The following is a 14868-nucleotide window of genomic DNA, read 5'->3' as shown; positions in this document are numbered from 1 at the left end:
TAGGTTGGACAGAAAGGGTGATTAGACATTGGAATGGGCTGCCCAGTCACCGTCCCTGGCGGTGTTTAAGGAAAGACTGGACGTGGCACTTAGTGCTATGACCTGGTTGACGTGGTGGTGTTCGGCCACAGGTTGGACTCGAAGATCTCAAAGGTCTTTTCCCCCCCAGTTGACTGGGATTCCGTGATTTTTGAACACCGCCCCGTGCCGGGGGCTGGTCCCGCAGCCTCCGCCCTCAGCGGGGCCGCGCGCGGGAAGGAAGCGGGTGGGCGGGGGAGGGGAGGGACGAGAGGAGGTGGCGGCCGAACTCTCGCGAGACGAGGCGGGAGCTCTGCCCGCGCTCAGCGCCCGGCGCGGGAGGATTCGAAAAGCGGCGGGTGAGGGAGGGAGCGAGGGGGGCGGGGGTGTCCCGGGGTGTCCACGGGTGTCCCCAAGTGTCCCGGGGTGTCCAAGGGTGTCCCGTCCCAGCGGTCTCGGGGCTGGTGTCTCCTCCGGCGGTGCTGCCGAGCGGCGCGGGCTCCTCTTTCCTGCGCGCGGTTCCTCGCTGACAGCCCGTCCCGCGGGTCCATGAGGGTGTCGCCGCTCTGAGGGAGCCCGAGGTAAGCGGCCCGTCCGGCTTCCCGCTTGTTTCTCTGGCGGCAGCCCCCGGGTGACTCGGGACGGGGCCCAGAAGTGGCCCCCGCCCCGTTCTGTCATGTGGCCCAACGCGTAGGGATGGGGAAAGCACGTCAGGAATCACCTGGGATGGAGGGAATGCTTAGGTGTGCAAATTAAGCTCTTGGTATCAAAAGTGGCCTAGCCCATCTCCCAAAGTTTTCACTTGACAGAAGGGAAAGAGGCAGAGTATTTTACAGTACTCTTCATACCAGTAAATGCTGTTGTCGGGAACGATGGCCAGCTTAAATAGGGGCTATGTGCTGAATAATACGCTGTGCTTTTTTAAAAATCAAAGTATCCTTTAAAAGCTCTTTTTCAAGACTAATTTAGTAAAAAAACAATTAAAAAGAAAGCTTGCAAACCCTGCAGCCTAGTGATGTTGTGAATCTAGATGCTGATTCAGTATTTTGGAAGGGAAAACTTCTGTAACTATGTTATATATATATATATATACATATATATATATATATATATATAACTACTATAATACATACATAATTGCTGCATATATAACTAATATATAACTGTAACTGAGACCAAAACGGTCTTATTTTGAGATACAGTACCTTGTCTAATGTTTTGTTTATAGAGCAAGGAAAAACAATTCCACGATGAAACGTGAAGAATTTTTGGAAGTTGTGTCTAAAGAGTCAATTGAAGACTTCCTGCATTACACTCAGAATCCTGTGAGTAACCCAGTGTGCACTTGTATCTGCAGTGATACACTTATGAAATCATAAGGCTGTTATTGATGCAGAAGTTGTGTGACAAAGGGACAGAAAGTGCTTATCTGGTACTTGCAGATGTGCTGGAATGATTGCTGTAGAAAATAAGTTCACATGGCACTTAAGGGAACATAGGCTGAAAAAGTTGTAGAAGCTGAAATGTTGCTATTAATAAACCAACTAATTTTTCAGACGTTTGGTTGTTCCATGTACAGTTTAGTTTTTTAAAAAAGAAATTATTAGTACTGTGGTAATACTAAAAAAAACCCAACTGATTTGATGTTGATGGAGTGTTCTATTTTTAAATTTCAACCTATGAAAGAGTTTATTGGTATGTCATGAATATGAGTTAATGTACAAACACAGCAGAGGAATGTTTCACTAGTATGTGTTCATTCATGTAATAGTTTTGGCTGTCCATTTTTCTTTGGTCCATGTTTAGTTGTACTTTAATAGTTCTTTTTATCACTGAATGCTTCCAAGAAGGGATAGATTGTTCTCTCTAAATGCAGTGTGGAGAGAAGTGGGAGGAACAACAAAAGAAGTCCCATGAAATCTGCTATTAGAAGTTCATTGTCACATTGTATATATGATATTGGCATAATAATGACAGATAATTGCATTGTGGTGTTTTCCACTAAGCTTCAATCTGTCTGGTATTAAGATATACCAGATTTCTTCTAAACATCTTTTGCTTGCCTTTATAAATGGTATTGTGAAGTTAGTTTCTTAAGCTTTCTAATCAGTATTTCCCTGATATTATCTGTGTCAGTGTACTAAGTGGATCAGTTGACCTCTGTGTCCACAGAGGCATGAACTAATGTACCAATGCAGCAAATGTATTAACCCCACAACCACATTCTGTATAATAAACTTAGAAAATTCGTCTCTGAAACATCATTGAATCTCTTCAAGAAATTTGTTATTTCTTCCAATTGCATGAGTGCATGTAATTAGAGATGACAGCTTTATTACCAGAGTGCCTTTGCTTAAAGTCTCCTTCCCATTTTCCCCCAAATCTAACAACAAGAAACTTGTTTAGGACAACATATGGTACTTGCAGTGTTTCCTTTTCAATTGATTTGGTTGTGTTGTTTCTGCCATCTGCATTCAGTAATTTATCTTAACATATCTTGGCCTATTTGGATTGAAAATGGGGTTTTTTTCATCCTTTTATTTTTCATCACCAATTCACAAGGGTTCTCTTGCAACAGTTTTCAGCTGATGCCAATATCTCTGGAAACTTTGTCACCAGCTAAAATGAGAATATTGATTAAAACTGTTTTCATGCCTTTCTAGCATAAGGGAACATGAATATCCAGATTACTTTTTGGTGTCCAAGAGACCTGAGTTATTTTATTAATTTCCTTTTGAAACCCTTAGATGGAGGGTGTGTGCATCTTGTGTTAGGATGAGGATCCTCCTTTTAGAATCTCCCTTGAGAAATTCTTGTCTGCTTTTCTGGAGAAGGCTGTGGTTGTGTATTCTGTCCTTTAGAAGTGGATATATAAACGTAGAAGGAAGCAGAAAGCATGGTTAGAGCTTCACTCTTTCCTTAGGGTTTGTATTACATTTGCCCTGCTTTTTTTACTTACTTGATGTGTTAGCTTCAGAATTTGTCTTCTAAGATTTTTTTAAAAATTCTGTTCTTAGCACCACTACTTCTTTCAATGTCTATTTCTAAATATACACACCACCCCTCTTAAATTTTTCTTTTAAATGTTTTGTTTAATTTGCATCTTCTAAAATTCCTGGGGTTTGCTAATTTTCCTTCAAGGTTTGTCGTGGGCTTTTCACTCCTCTTTCTTAGTAATCTTTTAAAAATGTAATCATAATGTGGTGCTGTTCACTGAGGTCTTTATCAGGTGCTGGTTTTTTCCATTAAATCCTGTTCCAATTCAAGAAAATACATTATTAGACAGAAAAATGGGAGTCACAGATGTGACTGTAGTTCAGTGTGATCCTTTTCCCTTATAAATTTTGGAATAATTCTATCTCAGATCATCCCAAAGAAAGATTCGAAAGCTCTGGTGTTATTATGAATTCATTCTTTTTATTCAAAACAGTACAATCTTAATATCCTGTCCTTTGGGTTTCTTTGAAGGAGGGGGCTGCAGAACTCCCTGTGAGGCCTTTGGTTTATTGTATTTGTTTCCAGCTGTACAATAGGATAGACATTCTCTTATAAATATGTAACAGGATCTTTCTTCTCATGCCCTTCTGGAAATGTTCTAATACTTAGAGCTGCTTCTTTCATTATTTTCTAATTTTCTTTTTACCTTCGACTTTTTCATTTTGATTCCTGTTTTTTAGGAAAAATATTTTTATTTCAAGATCACAGACATTCTCCCTCTTCCCTCTGAAGTGTTTTTGATCCAGTAAACCTTCCATTTCAGTGTTGCAAATTATGTCTCAAAAATCATCTGTACTTCCTCTTGGCTGTGCCCAGTTTTCCTTCTCATCTTTTCTCTGCATGTTCCCTTTCCTAGCAGCTTGCCTACCCTTCTTTGATGGCAACAGAGCTGAAGAGGAGAGTGTGGGGGTGATGTGCTCAGGAGTGGGATGTGATGGGACCTTTAAAACAGTGCAGTGTACAGAGCACTGACATGTGCAGATCCTGCTCCTGAATCAGGAGTGCTGTTTCCTATGGCTGTACTGACTGTTACACTTCTAGTCCTTGCCTAAGGATTTTCTTTCCACAGCCACCATCAATCTGTATTTAAGATAGCAAAGATAGCATCAGGGACTTTAATTCTGTGCCACTGTGAGCTTCTTAGCTAAGGGTATGGAACTGTCTCCATTGCTCTCAAGGGCTTTTGTCTCAAGAGCAGCACTCTTGCTTCATGATAAAGAGTCAAGTAGTAGGAATTTCTTATGCTCTTTAAAAAAAAAAAAAAACTTTTAGAAGTTATATTTTATCTCCTTAATGTAAAAAAAAACCTGTTAATTTTAGAAAATGTGATGATGAAATAAAAGCCACTTCACTGATGTGGGATTGTGTGGTATCTTCTGACCACTCACAGAAAAATACAGTTGATCGTTTTGACTTGAACGAACTCCTTCAAGAATTGCCAAGAAAAAAAAAGGAAGTGCTATGGGAGAGACTGACACAGCTGTTGACAGAGAACTTGATGGAGAACCCTGTGGAAACGTGGCAGAGGACTGGAGGTGATAAAAGTGATGATCACATGGAAGTCGAGATAACTCCAGAAATTGTAAGAATCTTGTAAAATGAAAATAGGATGAGTATTTCATGTTTTTGGGGAAATAAAATGGAATATTTCCATAGCATCTAGAAACATGCCAGGCTTATCAAATAAGATCAGTTCCAAACATCACCCCCCTGCCCATTTTCAACTGACTTAATTTATGCATGGGTTAAGCTGAACTTATGATTGGTCTATACTATAAAACACTAGATCTGCTGGTAATTTTAATTATGAAAGATGTGACGTAGTTTTCTAAGTAGAGTTAATTGGGCTTTTTTGTATGTCTTATTTCAGTAAATGAATGTTGATATTGCAAATGTTCCTTAAGTATCTGGCATATCCTATAAGAAATTCACTACCTGATTTGTTCTGCCATTTCTTCGAATGAAGATCATGAAATCTAGATCTGAATGTCCCTTCCACAAATGGAGCCTATATAGAATTTCTCTGACTCAGACTCTCATGTACTTCCATCTGCTGTAGTCTTATCTAGTCTTGAGAATATCAGGGAAAAGGGTTACTTTAATTTTGAAGAAAGAAAAGAAATGTAGTGGGGAAACCATTGGGGAGACCTGGAGGCTTGTAGAAAATCAGTCATGGACCTGGATCCAAAGTGAGCAGATCTACACATTCCTGAGTTGCACAAGACCCTGCTAGTTAAGGTTTGTTTAGCTCTCAAATGGATGTGTTTGAGTGGGTTTGTTGCAGATGAGGTTTTTAGTGGAGGAATGGATACACATGTACAGTCACAATTATCTACTGGCTGGAGCTGACAGCCCTCTTCAAACTTTTTGAAGCAGATGTACTCTAAAACTCTGTTCTTTTGCCTCTTATTTGATAGGTTTTGGGTGCCAGTATGCTCCTCCTTCAAAATGGAAGCATAATAATTGAGCTCTGCTCTCTGTTGCTAGGGTTTATTTCTTGTTGAAATTATCTTCTGAGTCCAAAACAAACTGCAGAATTGTTTCCTTAACACGACTTTCTTTCAGAACCAAACTGTAGCAGTGATCCAAGGAGTGACAGCTGTCGTGACTGCTTCCATACCTGCCGTGGATGCAAATGTAAACTACAAAGCTCTTCTAGAATGTGTTTTTATATTAAATGGTGGGTACTTATCTGTACAGAATCCAGCATTTTACAAATGTGTATAGTGGGCTGTTTGTTTGAGCTGACTGAAATCCAACTGGCCTGTGAAACAGAATTCCCAGGTGTCCTGGGTTTACTGGTTGGTACTGAGAAGAGTTGGTACTGATGGGAGCTCTTACTGAGACAAAGTTAAGGGAGCATTTACTTAAGAATCAGCTGCACAAGTTAGAAGTTGGAACTTTAAATAGTTTTCTTTCTCCCAGCTGTTCACTCAGTGATAGGTAACCTTGATTGCCCTGTGGCTTATATTATTTTTAAGACAAAACTTAAGATTCCATTATTACTCTTCAAAAAACTTGGCCAACCCCTGAGAGCTGATAAAGCTGCCTAAATACCTGCAGAGAGAATAAGCCATTAAGGTGTGTAAATGTGGCAAGAGCTGGTTGACACTGTGAGGTACAGTTAGTGTACTAACAGGCTACTGTTTTACAGGAATAACTTGGCTCACTGCAGTAAATAATTATTTTATTACTGTTGTAGGAATTCTTCCTGCATTACCTGCATCTGAAAAAATCCTACAGGATGCTATCCAACGTGTATGTGAAATGTGGTGGCAGAAGGGACTGGAAGGGAAGGAGGTTCTGGGGAAGACTCTATTTATCATTCTGCTAAGAAAAAGCCTGCATAAAGCTGCTGTGGTATGCTGAAGCTATATTGACTTTCAGATTATTTTTTAATAAGTCAAGAAAGATGATCCCTCCAATAAAACATTGCCTTCTCTAGAACAAAGTTTAAAGATTTTTGGCATCAGTTTCACAAGTGAACTGGGGTGTTTTTTGCATTCTTTTTTATCTTTTTACTCTTTTGTCCAGTACAATGACCAAGGTTTCGATAGCAATTAACTCTCTTAGATAATCCAGGATTTAAGTACTACATTCAGCTACTCATAAAAGCAAGTTTTGTGGGAAGCTTCATTTTATGTTACACTTTATCATTCTACAAATAATTTTCCTTCTCTATTATTGGACTGAAATTCTTTTTTTTTTTTAAATGCATGAATTACTTGGACTATTGTGATATACATCTTTTGCACTAACCCAATATATGTATCCTTTACTTATTTATTTCTTCTCTTTTTTCCTAATAACTACATTTTCTTCTGTTTTGCCCTGTTAACTGTGTATTAACTGTGTTATTGTATGAAGCTTCAAAAGTGGAAGCTTTGAATATAGTTTTAATGTATTTTGTATGAAATGGCAGATTTCTTTCTGTACTTCAGCATGTCTTCATTTGGTGGAAGTCAGTATTTCTGCAGTTACACGTATTTTTTTCCCTGCGATGTGATGAAATTAGTGCTCATAATTTTACAATCTAAAAATCTTCTGCCTAACAGTGCATTTCAAATTCATTATTTAAAATCCTTTAAATGTGTCTGTGCATTAAAGCAATACCTTATTCACTATAATGTGGGTTGCATCTTTCCTGTCAGGGTTCAGATATAGTTCGTCTGTGGAATCTACATCAGGCATTACTTTGTTTTGATTATGATTCAGAGGAGAGTAATGAAGTCAAGGACTTGTTGCTTCAGTGTTTTATGAGTGTAAAACACATTAAGAAGGAAGAGGTAAGCAAAATTTTATCTTACTGTGATTTTATGCCACTGAGATTTGGTGGCTTTTAACAGTTTTGCATTAAGTCTTTTTTTACAGTACAGTAGGTAGCAACATGAGGCAAATCAGCTCTGACTCCAGGCTATAAATGGGTGATATTCTGTTTCATTTGGAAAAACCTTTATTTCTGTTTCACACTAAAGTGTGAAAATATCTGTCTAAATCTTCAATCCGGTTCTTGTATCTTGAGGTAATAAGAACCAAGTGCTTTGCTTTCAGTGCATGTCCCTCAATATTTAAAATCATTCCCTGGTATAATTCTCTTCTTTTATAGCAGTTTTTTCTTTTATTGGAGACAGATAACTGTAGCAAAATAATTTTCCTTCTAAATGATTCCATTTAGAAGATTGCATTGCCATAGTCTGTTTTGAAAGTAGCATAAAAAGAACCGAACTTTACAGCAAAATGAGAAATATTTCATTTGACTACATACATTTCTCTCAGTGAGCAATTGCTGTTTTGAAGTTTTTAGATTGTGCTTGTGCACCAGGATAGTGGTATCCAAGCCTTTTTTTCTGGTTAAGTGACCAGACCACCTGGCATTGTCTCTGAAGTTCTGACTCCTCCTTGCATGTTTAAAATATATATCTTCCATTTCATGGAATATACAAACTTTTGTCATAAAATAAGCTCCAAGGTTGCTGCATGATTGTGGCAGTGTGGGGATATGGCATTTTAAAAATGGGGGTAGCAAGTGAATTAGGTGAGATGTTTGATAGTGCAGGTTTTAGATACCTGCCACAAAGTTGGTGGCTTTGAGCATTCCCATTTTCCTTTCCACAGTATGAATGCTCAAGCAGCTATGTCATGGGTTGATTGAAGGAGGTAGCTGTTTTTTCATAGTAAGATTATTTTTCAAACAGACTAACTGCCTGGACTGGTTGATCACGTGCAAGACTGAAAAGAAGGGTCAGGAGTGTTCCAAACACCCTCGTTCTAAATCAGATTAAACTGATACAGAATTGTACAGTTATACCTTGTTGCAAGATCGAGGAGTTCAGTGTTCCTGCCTTCCCAGGCTGTGCTATTCAACACAGAGTAATATTTCTCAGAGGCTTATCAGGCTGCATCAGTGGAGTGATCCTCTGTGATGTAAGAAAACATTCTTGTTCTGATGGGGTTTCCTATCAAACAGCTGGAGAGCCCTGCAGAGCATGTTACTGTCTTGTAGAGGTAGGTCTGTTGTACTCTGTCCTTCCTTGCTCCCCTTCCATGTGTGTGTACAACAGACTAAGGCACATGTACAGTGTCCACAAGCACAGCAGCACCAGCCACCAACACTCTGATAATGTATTAACCCCAAAGGTGACAAGTTCACAGTCTTGCTCACCTATCAGCAGTTTACCTCTCGTGATGCTGTGGATGTAGATCCCACTGATGATTTCAGATCCATTGATCACAAGCAGCAGATTAAATTAGAGGCACTTACCATAATTTTCAGGATCAGGCTCAGTCTTTTGAAATCTAAGGCAAAAAAGAATTGGTTGAAAGCTACTTGGTGGCTTTTTATTATCTTTCTTGCTGCTGGGATTGTAGAAGATGAGATGAGTTTGAGTTTGTCCTCATATTTGCCTCACTGAGGCAGAAGTTGTAGACCAAGACTCCCTTGACCTACTGGTTTGTCAGGGATGTTGATGTGTGACATGCCCACTGGGACTCATATATACATTAGACCACCAAAGTAGGAAATAGTAAGTTGTGTTTTTTTCCTAAATAGAAGCAACTCTCTTGACAACAGAAAGGATTCCATCAGACCTGTACCCAAGGATCTTGATATTATATTTAGCCTTTAGGTCTTGATTTTTATGATCTTCTGAATTACTTCTTGATCCAAAGGCATTTAAGCTATCAATTCCACTAAAGGGCAGTTTCCAGCTATATGCTTCCTTCCATCTCCTCTACTCTGGAATATTCCAACTCAAAGTGTGACTGGCATTCTGTTTTCTCAGTTTTGTCATAGGTGTGAATACAACTGTTTGTCCAGCTCTCACTGGAAGTGCCTCTGTTTGTTCAGTGACCCTTTGCACTTCTGCCAATCTGCTCTTTTACTGTTGCACTTCCTTATTAATTTTCCTGATTAATTTTGGCTAGAAAGCTGACAGGTACAAAGGACCCTTACAGCTGGCTGACTCACCCTCATGTATGATCAAGCATTTTAAAGTCTCAGGAGCTGGATGCCTTCACTTCATCTGTAAGATGAACCAGGAGTGGGGCTGCCTGTACAGATACTTTGTAAGGCTCCAATTCCATGGGCAGATCTTGCTGGTTCTGGAAAAGCAATGGCTTGTTTCCTTCATCCATAGCCTTTCACTGCCTTTGCTTGTCAGATTGTTGTCGTTGTTTCTGACTTGCTAAAGTGAATGAAAACTAATATGAGAAAAAAAGTGTTTCTGTTTTCATGAATGAAAGCAACTCCAGGAGGTTTGCAATATTAGCTTTCGTGCAATAACAGAGGAACTGTCCTTGCTAATCAGAACATTTATTGTCCTCAGTGGCCCAGCTGTTCCCTGTGGCTTTGTTCAAAAACGTTTCCATGTCCAGTGCTGGTAGAGTTGTTGTGGTGTTTTATTTGTGCCTTCTTCCTGGAATGACACTGCACTTGACAGAGCTCTGGGGTTCTGGCCCATGTGAGGGTCCTGAGTTGCACGATCCCTTGTCATTATGGAATACTAATGGAAGTCATGCCAAAGGAGAATGGACATTGAGGAAGTGCAGGCAGATGTGTCATCCATGTGTCCATTTGTTTTGTGTTTTCTCTACAGTATGAGTAATGCTTGAATTCTGTTTAAAAATTAAGAAACTTTAATTTTTTCCATCTCAGCTACACTTCTAAAATTAAAGATGTCATTTCTTTTGATCTTTAAGCTCTGCATTTACTGATTTTTGAGGTATCTCTTAAAGTGGGAATTCCTCCTAGGTTTGACTTCTCTGTTTTTTCCTCTTTTTCCTCTTTTTCCTCTTCCTCTCCACACAGGGAAGAAGATTCCTGAGTTTTTTGTTCAGCTGGAATATAAACTTCATTAGGATGATACATGGAACTGTTAAAAACCAATTACAGTTCTTTCCAAGGTATGCATCACACTTAGAGTACTTAATGATGGTTAAGAGCTCAGCTAATGTCTCACTGTAAAAACACAGAGTATTGATAAATGTATCAGAACCCAGAAACCTTCAAATCTGCTGACTATAACTGCCATATGGTTTCAGCAACTTCGTTTAATAGTTCTCTGACCTGCCTAAATGCTTTTTTGGCATTAGCTAAAGCAAATGACTGATAGAAATTGGACTGGGTTACTTGCAGTGCTTGTGTGAGCATCCCAGCTCCATTTCTTCTTTTGTAGGAGGTTTCTGTTTTTTCCTCTGAGCAACCTCTGATTTAACTTGGTAGGATTCTGGATACAGATGTTCTCATATGAAGTGACTTTCAGGATCAGTCATAGCCTGAGAACTTAACTGATGGATGAAAAAAATGGATATTTTTAAATTATTCCATGAAATATTACAGAATTAACTATTCACATTAAAATCAGAGGCTTTCTAATGCTTTCAGTTAGCGTAATATATACCTGTACATCTGTATAAAGAATTTGAGGCTTTCACTGTGAGATAAATGATAAAATATCTGTGCCAATGTTTTGACTCTCCCCTCATAAGAGGTATTTCCTGTGTTATGTAATAGTGCTTGGCTTCATTAATTAACAGTTACTGTGTAATTAGCCGTGTAGACTTGAAAAGGTGGTTTCGTCTTGACAACGTTGATGCACGGAATGAAGAATACTATTGGTACTTAAAAAACTTTATGAATTGTACATGGATATGGTTAGGATGCTTGCTTGAAAGTGTTTCCCATATGTTAATACAGATCCTTGGTGGAATACATTGCAGAAGTTTACTTCAGGTCCTGGAAGAAGGTATCAGGAGAATTCATAGAGGTAAGACTGTGCTTGAAATTTCATTTGGATAATTTTGAATTTTAAGGTGGGGAACAGACATGACTTTTCAACCTTATGAATGTTCCTAAACAATTATTTCCCCAAGGAAAAGGCATCTTCAGCATTGTCAAAGAGTAACAGCTTGTCATGCTTTGAATATTTGCCCATTGTGATCAGCTTGGCTGCATTTAAACACCTGTAGTTCTGCAGCTGAAGTATTGTTTACACAACTATGGACATACACCGTGTTTTTCATAGACACACTAGTTATCTGAGTTATGCACATACTTTTATTCAGTATGTGCAAGTCTATATAGTTGATAGCTCAAGTATTTATCTAGTTTTTGTGGATTTCCATGGAGATGATCAAAAGCATATTTACAGCATCACAACAATTCCAGAGCAAAATTTCAGATACCAAAAACTTCTTACTTACCGTGTGGGGGTGCTTTTAGGTTCTGAGAATTGGATTAGCTGTATATTCTGAAATTTTGAAAATCAGTTTAAGAAGACAGGCCTGCAGCATGGAAAAATTTGGGCCAAGCAGAAGCCAAGTAAGAAATAACGTCAAAGACTATTTTCATTTGCTTGTTTTAGAGAATAATATAGTTGCTGCACACCCACAGTACTTATTATTGTTTTATTGTGTTAACAGTAGCATGTATGTGTTCTTACTATAGGAACTGGAACATAACTGCATCCAGGATTTCATGCATCATGGAATTCATCTTCCCAGAAGTTCTTCTGTTCATTCTAAAGTTAGAGAGGTAAGTTCCTGTAAAGCAGAGCAGTGCTCACGTGGTGCCAAGGCTTTCTCTTCCCCACTGTTTCCCTAGGGAAGTAGGCTGGGGATGAGGAAGATGTTGGGAGGGTCACAGCTGAGACAGCTGATCCAAATTGACCAAAAGGATATTACATGCCATATAACCATCATGCTCAGCAATAAAAACAGGAAAAGTGGATTTTGGGGAGGTAGTACTTGCTTGGAGACTGGCTGAGTATTGATCTGCTTGTGGGAGGTGGTGAGTGATTGCATTTGCATCATTTTTTGGGAATTTTTCTGATCCTCTTTCCTTCATTTATTAAACTGCTTTGTCTTGACCCATGACCTTGCTTTTCTCTCCCAGTTCTCTTCCCACCCCACAGGACAGGGAGTGAGTGAGTGAATGGCTATGAGTGGTATGTGCAATATGTATCTTGACAAACCAGCATATATTACTATATTGGCTCTTTGATTTGGTTTGGTTTGGTTTTTTTGGGGGGTTGTTCTGTTTTCTTTTCTCATATCTGTAGGGTTTCCTTGTCCTGTGATTCCTGATGGATGGAATACACTTTTGACAGGGCATTTCATGTGTTTCAGGCTCAGAAGCTTCTAATCTTGAAAGAGGACAGCAAATAAATCTGTCTTTGGGTTGCAGGGAGAGTGGGTCTCAGAGTAAATTTGAATGATGTTTTCTTTTTCCGTAGGCAGGAATTTAATTTAAAATGGTCCTTTAGAATCCAGAAGTTCCTGTAGCAGCTGGGAGAGTAACCAACCACTGTCACTCACTTGAGCAAAGTTTGGGCTACCTCTTGTTGGAAGAGAAGTGAAGGAGGGGAGAGCAACACAGAGAACTCTCCCTTCTGAATTCAGAGTTCTGGCTGTAACACAAATGTCTGTCTTGCAAATATTCGATAGTCACCTGTTCTGATGAAATCTAGTACAAGACAGTATTGATTTGCCATTAGTCCTGGGTTAGATCCCTTATTATCATGTAGAAACAAGAGCTATACAGTCTCTTATAAATTGTAACATGTCTTTACTCCAGTGTGTTCAAAACCTAGGGAAAAGCTGTTCTTTCCCCAGAGTGTCCTTTCTGTGGATGGTATTCCCGGGCTTCCCCATCCATGTGTACCTGTGAATACTTGAGCTACTGACCACTAGAGGGTCAACTTCTTTTCAAACTGACCCGTGTTTTGGGTGGAAGAATTACTTCATATCAAGTTACTTGGTGTTCTTTCTCATATTCTACTCTATCTTCCACTTTCTTTTTCTTTTCTGCATGATTTAGATACAAAAATAAGAGGATCTTTAGCCAACTAGGCACAGTTTTGAGTCCCAAGGAGTGCTGATACTTGGTTTTCATCAATGCACTAAAAATGTATTACCTTTTTAGATTTGTATTTGGATAACTCCACTTACCAAATAATGTTCCTTTGTTCTTAAAAGAGAAAAGGCTTATTTATCTGTAGTTGATAATGTCATGGTTTCAAAGTGTTTCTGACAGTTACTTTAAAAACACTTTTTTACAGTAACAAAATATGAGTTGTTTCTGTGAAAGTCTCTAGCCACTGCTTTTTCTTATTTGTAGATCTATAAAGTTATAAAATTTGATATTTATTAGATCTATTTAGTTTTATTATTTTTGAGACTTTATTAAAATATAGGGTCAATTAATATGTCTAATTTTATTGTTTTCCATACTATGAAAACTCTTTGGTCTTACATAAATTTTGAAATGAGACAACTCCTTATCACTTCTTGAATGTGGAAAATACTGTTAAAATGGGTTTGGGGACTGGTTTGTTTGTTTGTTTTTCTTTAGATGCTGAGTTATTTTCATAAACAAAGTAGAGTTCGTCAAGGAGTGGAAGAAATGCTCTATAGATTGTATCAGCCTATCCTTTGGAGAGCACTGAAGGTAAATTATCCTTTTCAGAAAACAGGACTGTTTTTCTCCAACTGCTAAATTTTGGGTCCCTCCCACATCTTCTGTTTTTATTAGTTGCTTTTGAAATGAAATGGCTACAAAAAACAGAATCGGTGTTTAACATCTCAGATGTAGCTGAGTAACTTTGCAAGTTGTAATTAGGCAGAGTATGCACAACAATATTCTGATTTGTTCATGTGGTTTACTTCTATAATTCAGTTTTGTTCACAGGTACCTAGAGTGCTTTCCAGGATTACATCTTCTCAATTTGGAAATGTTGTGTAATGTTGTATTCTGTTTAGTTCTTTAGGGAATTATCAGTGCTCTATTATCAAAGCCAAAAATGTTCAGAGGAGGATTCCTTCTCACCTTCTGATTACTTACCAGCCTTAGAATACAACTCAATGAATTTATTAGGGTATTATTTTAGAAAAAATTGTATTCCACTTTGATGGTATGTACAGACATTCATGCCATGGATATGCTTTTAATCACGTGTTCAGAATGAAATTTATTCTACTTTTACAATGTGTGTGTGTCTTTGTTGCATGCACAGACTAAAAGGGACCTACTGCAGTTTGCCCACTCAGTTCCACTCTGTGATTAAGATGAGCCAAGCTTCCTTCTTTGTGAACAGCTCTTATTTTGTCTGAGGTTATGAAATCCCTGATTGTGAGAGCACACACATACCATTTGTTACAGCCCAGTCAAGTGCTGTTAAACATTTACAGTTTCATTTGCTGGTTGGTCGTACAGCATCTTCTGTAGCCATGGGAGAAGTGTTTGAAATTCTTAAAGTTGAAACTATTTAATATCAACTTAAAAAGTTGATTTAAATGGATTTTATGAGGTCCAGGAAGGAGTTGAGAGTTTCTAAAGAACTTTGTGATAGAGGTGGG

General features: G+C 38.6%; 1 protein-coding gene across 6 annotated transcripts in view; it reads left to right on the top strand.

Moving 5' to 3' along the window:
• The first annotated feature begins 324 nt into the window (after positions 1 to 324).
• The window catches only part of NCAPG2 (non-SMC condensin II complex subunit G2), a 48699-nt gene continuing 34155 nt past the window's right edge, over positions 325 to 14868 (top strand). For 5 of the 6 annotated variants that reach the window (XR_001875556.1, XR_001875555.1, XR_001875557.1 and 2 more), the window contains exons 1-10: positions 411 to 599; positions 1247 to 1343; positions 4406 to 4597; positions 5581 to 5695; positions 6218 to 6375; positions 7167 to 7301; positions 10322 to 10416; positions 11210 to 11279; positions 11960 to 12046; positions 13865 to 13960. Coding sequence is in view for 3 of the 6 variants with exons in the window: in XM_017819418.1 (XP_017674907.1) it covers positions 1269 to 1343; positions 4406 to 4597; positions 5581 to 5695; positions 6218 to 6375; positions 7167 to 7301; positions 10322 to 10416; positions 11210 to 11279; positions 11960 to 12046; positions 13865 to 13960 (1023 nt within the window). In the remaining 3 variants the exon portion in view is untranslated. Of the gene's footprint in view, positions 378 to 410; positions 600 to 1246; positions 1344 to 4405; positions 4598 to 5580; positions 5696 to 6217; positions 6376 to 7166; positions 7302 to 10321; positions 10417 to 11209; positions 11280 to 11959; positions 12047 to 13864; positions 13961 to 14868 lie in introns of those variants that run through there. The other variant, XM_017819417.1, reaches the window with a different exon arrangement.

The sequence above is a fragment of the Lepidothrix coronata genome, unplaced genomic scaffold (genome assembly GCF_001604755.1).
Source record: "Lepidothrix coronata isolate B3197 unplaced genomic scaffold, Lepidothrix_coronata-1.0 Scaffold74, whole genome shotgun sequence".
NCBI classification, from domain to species: Eukaryota; Metazoa; Chordata; class Aves; order Passeriformes; family Pipridae; genus Lepidothrix; species Lepidothrix coronata.
Note: the sequence above shows the minus strand (reverse complement) of the source record. Positions and strands in the feature narration are given on the sequence as shown.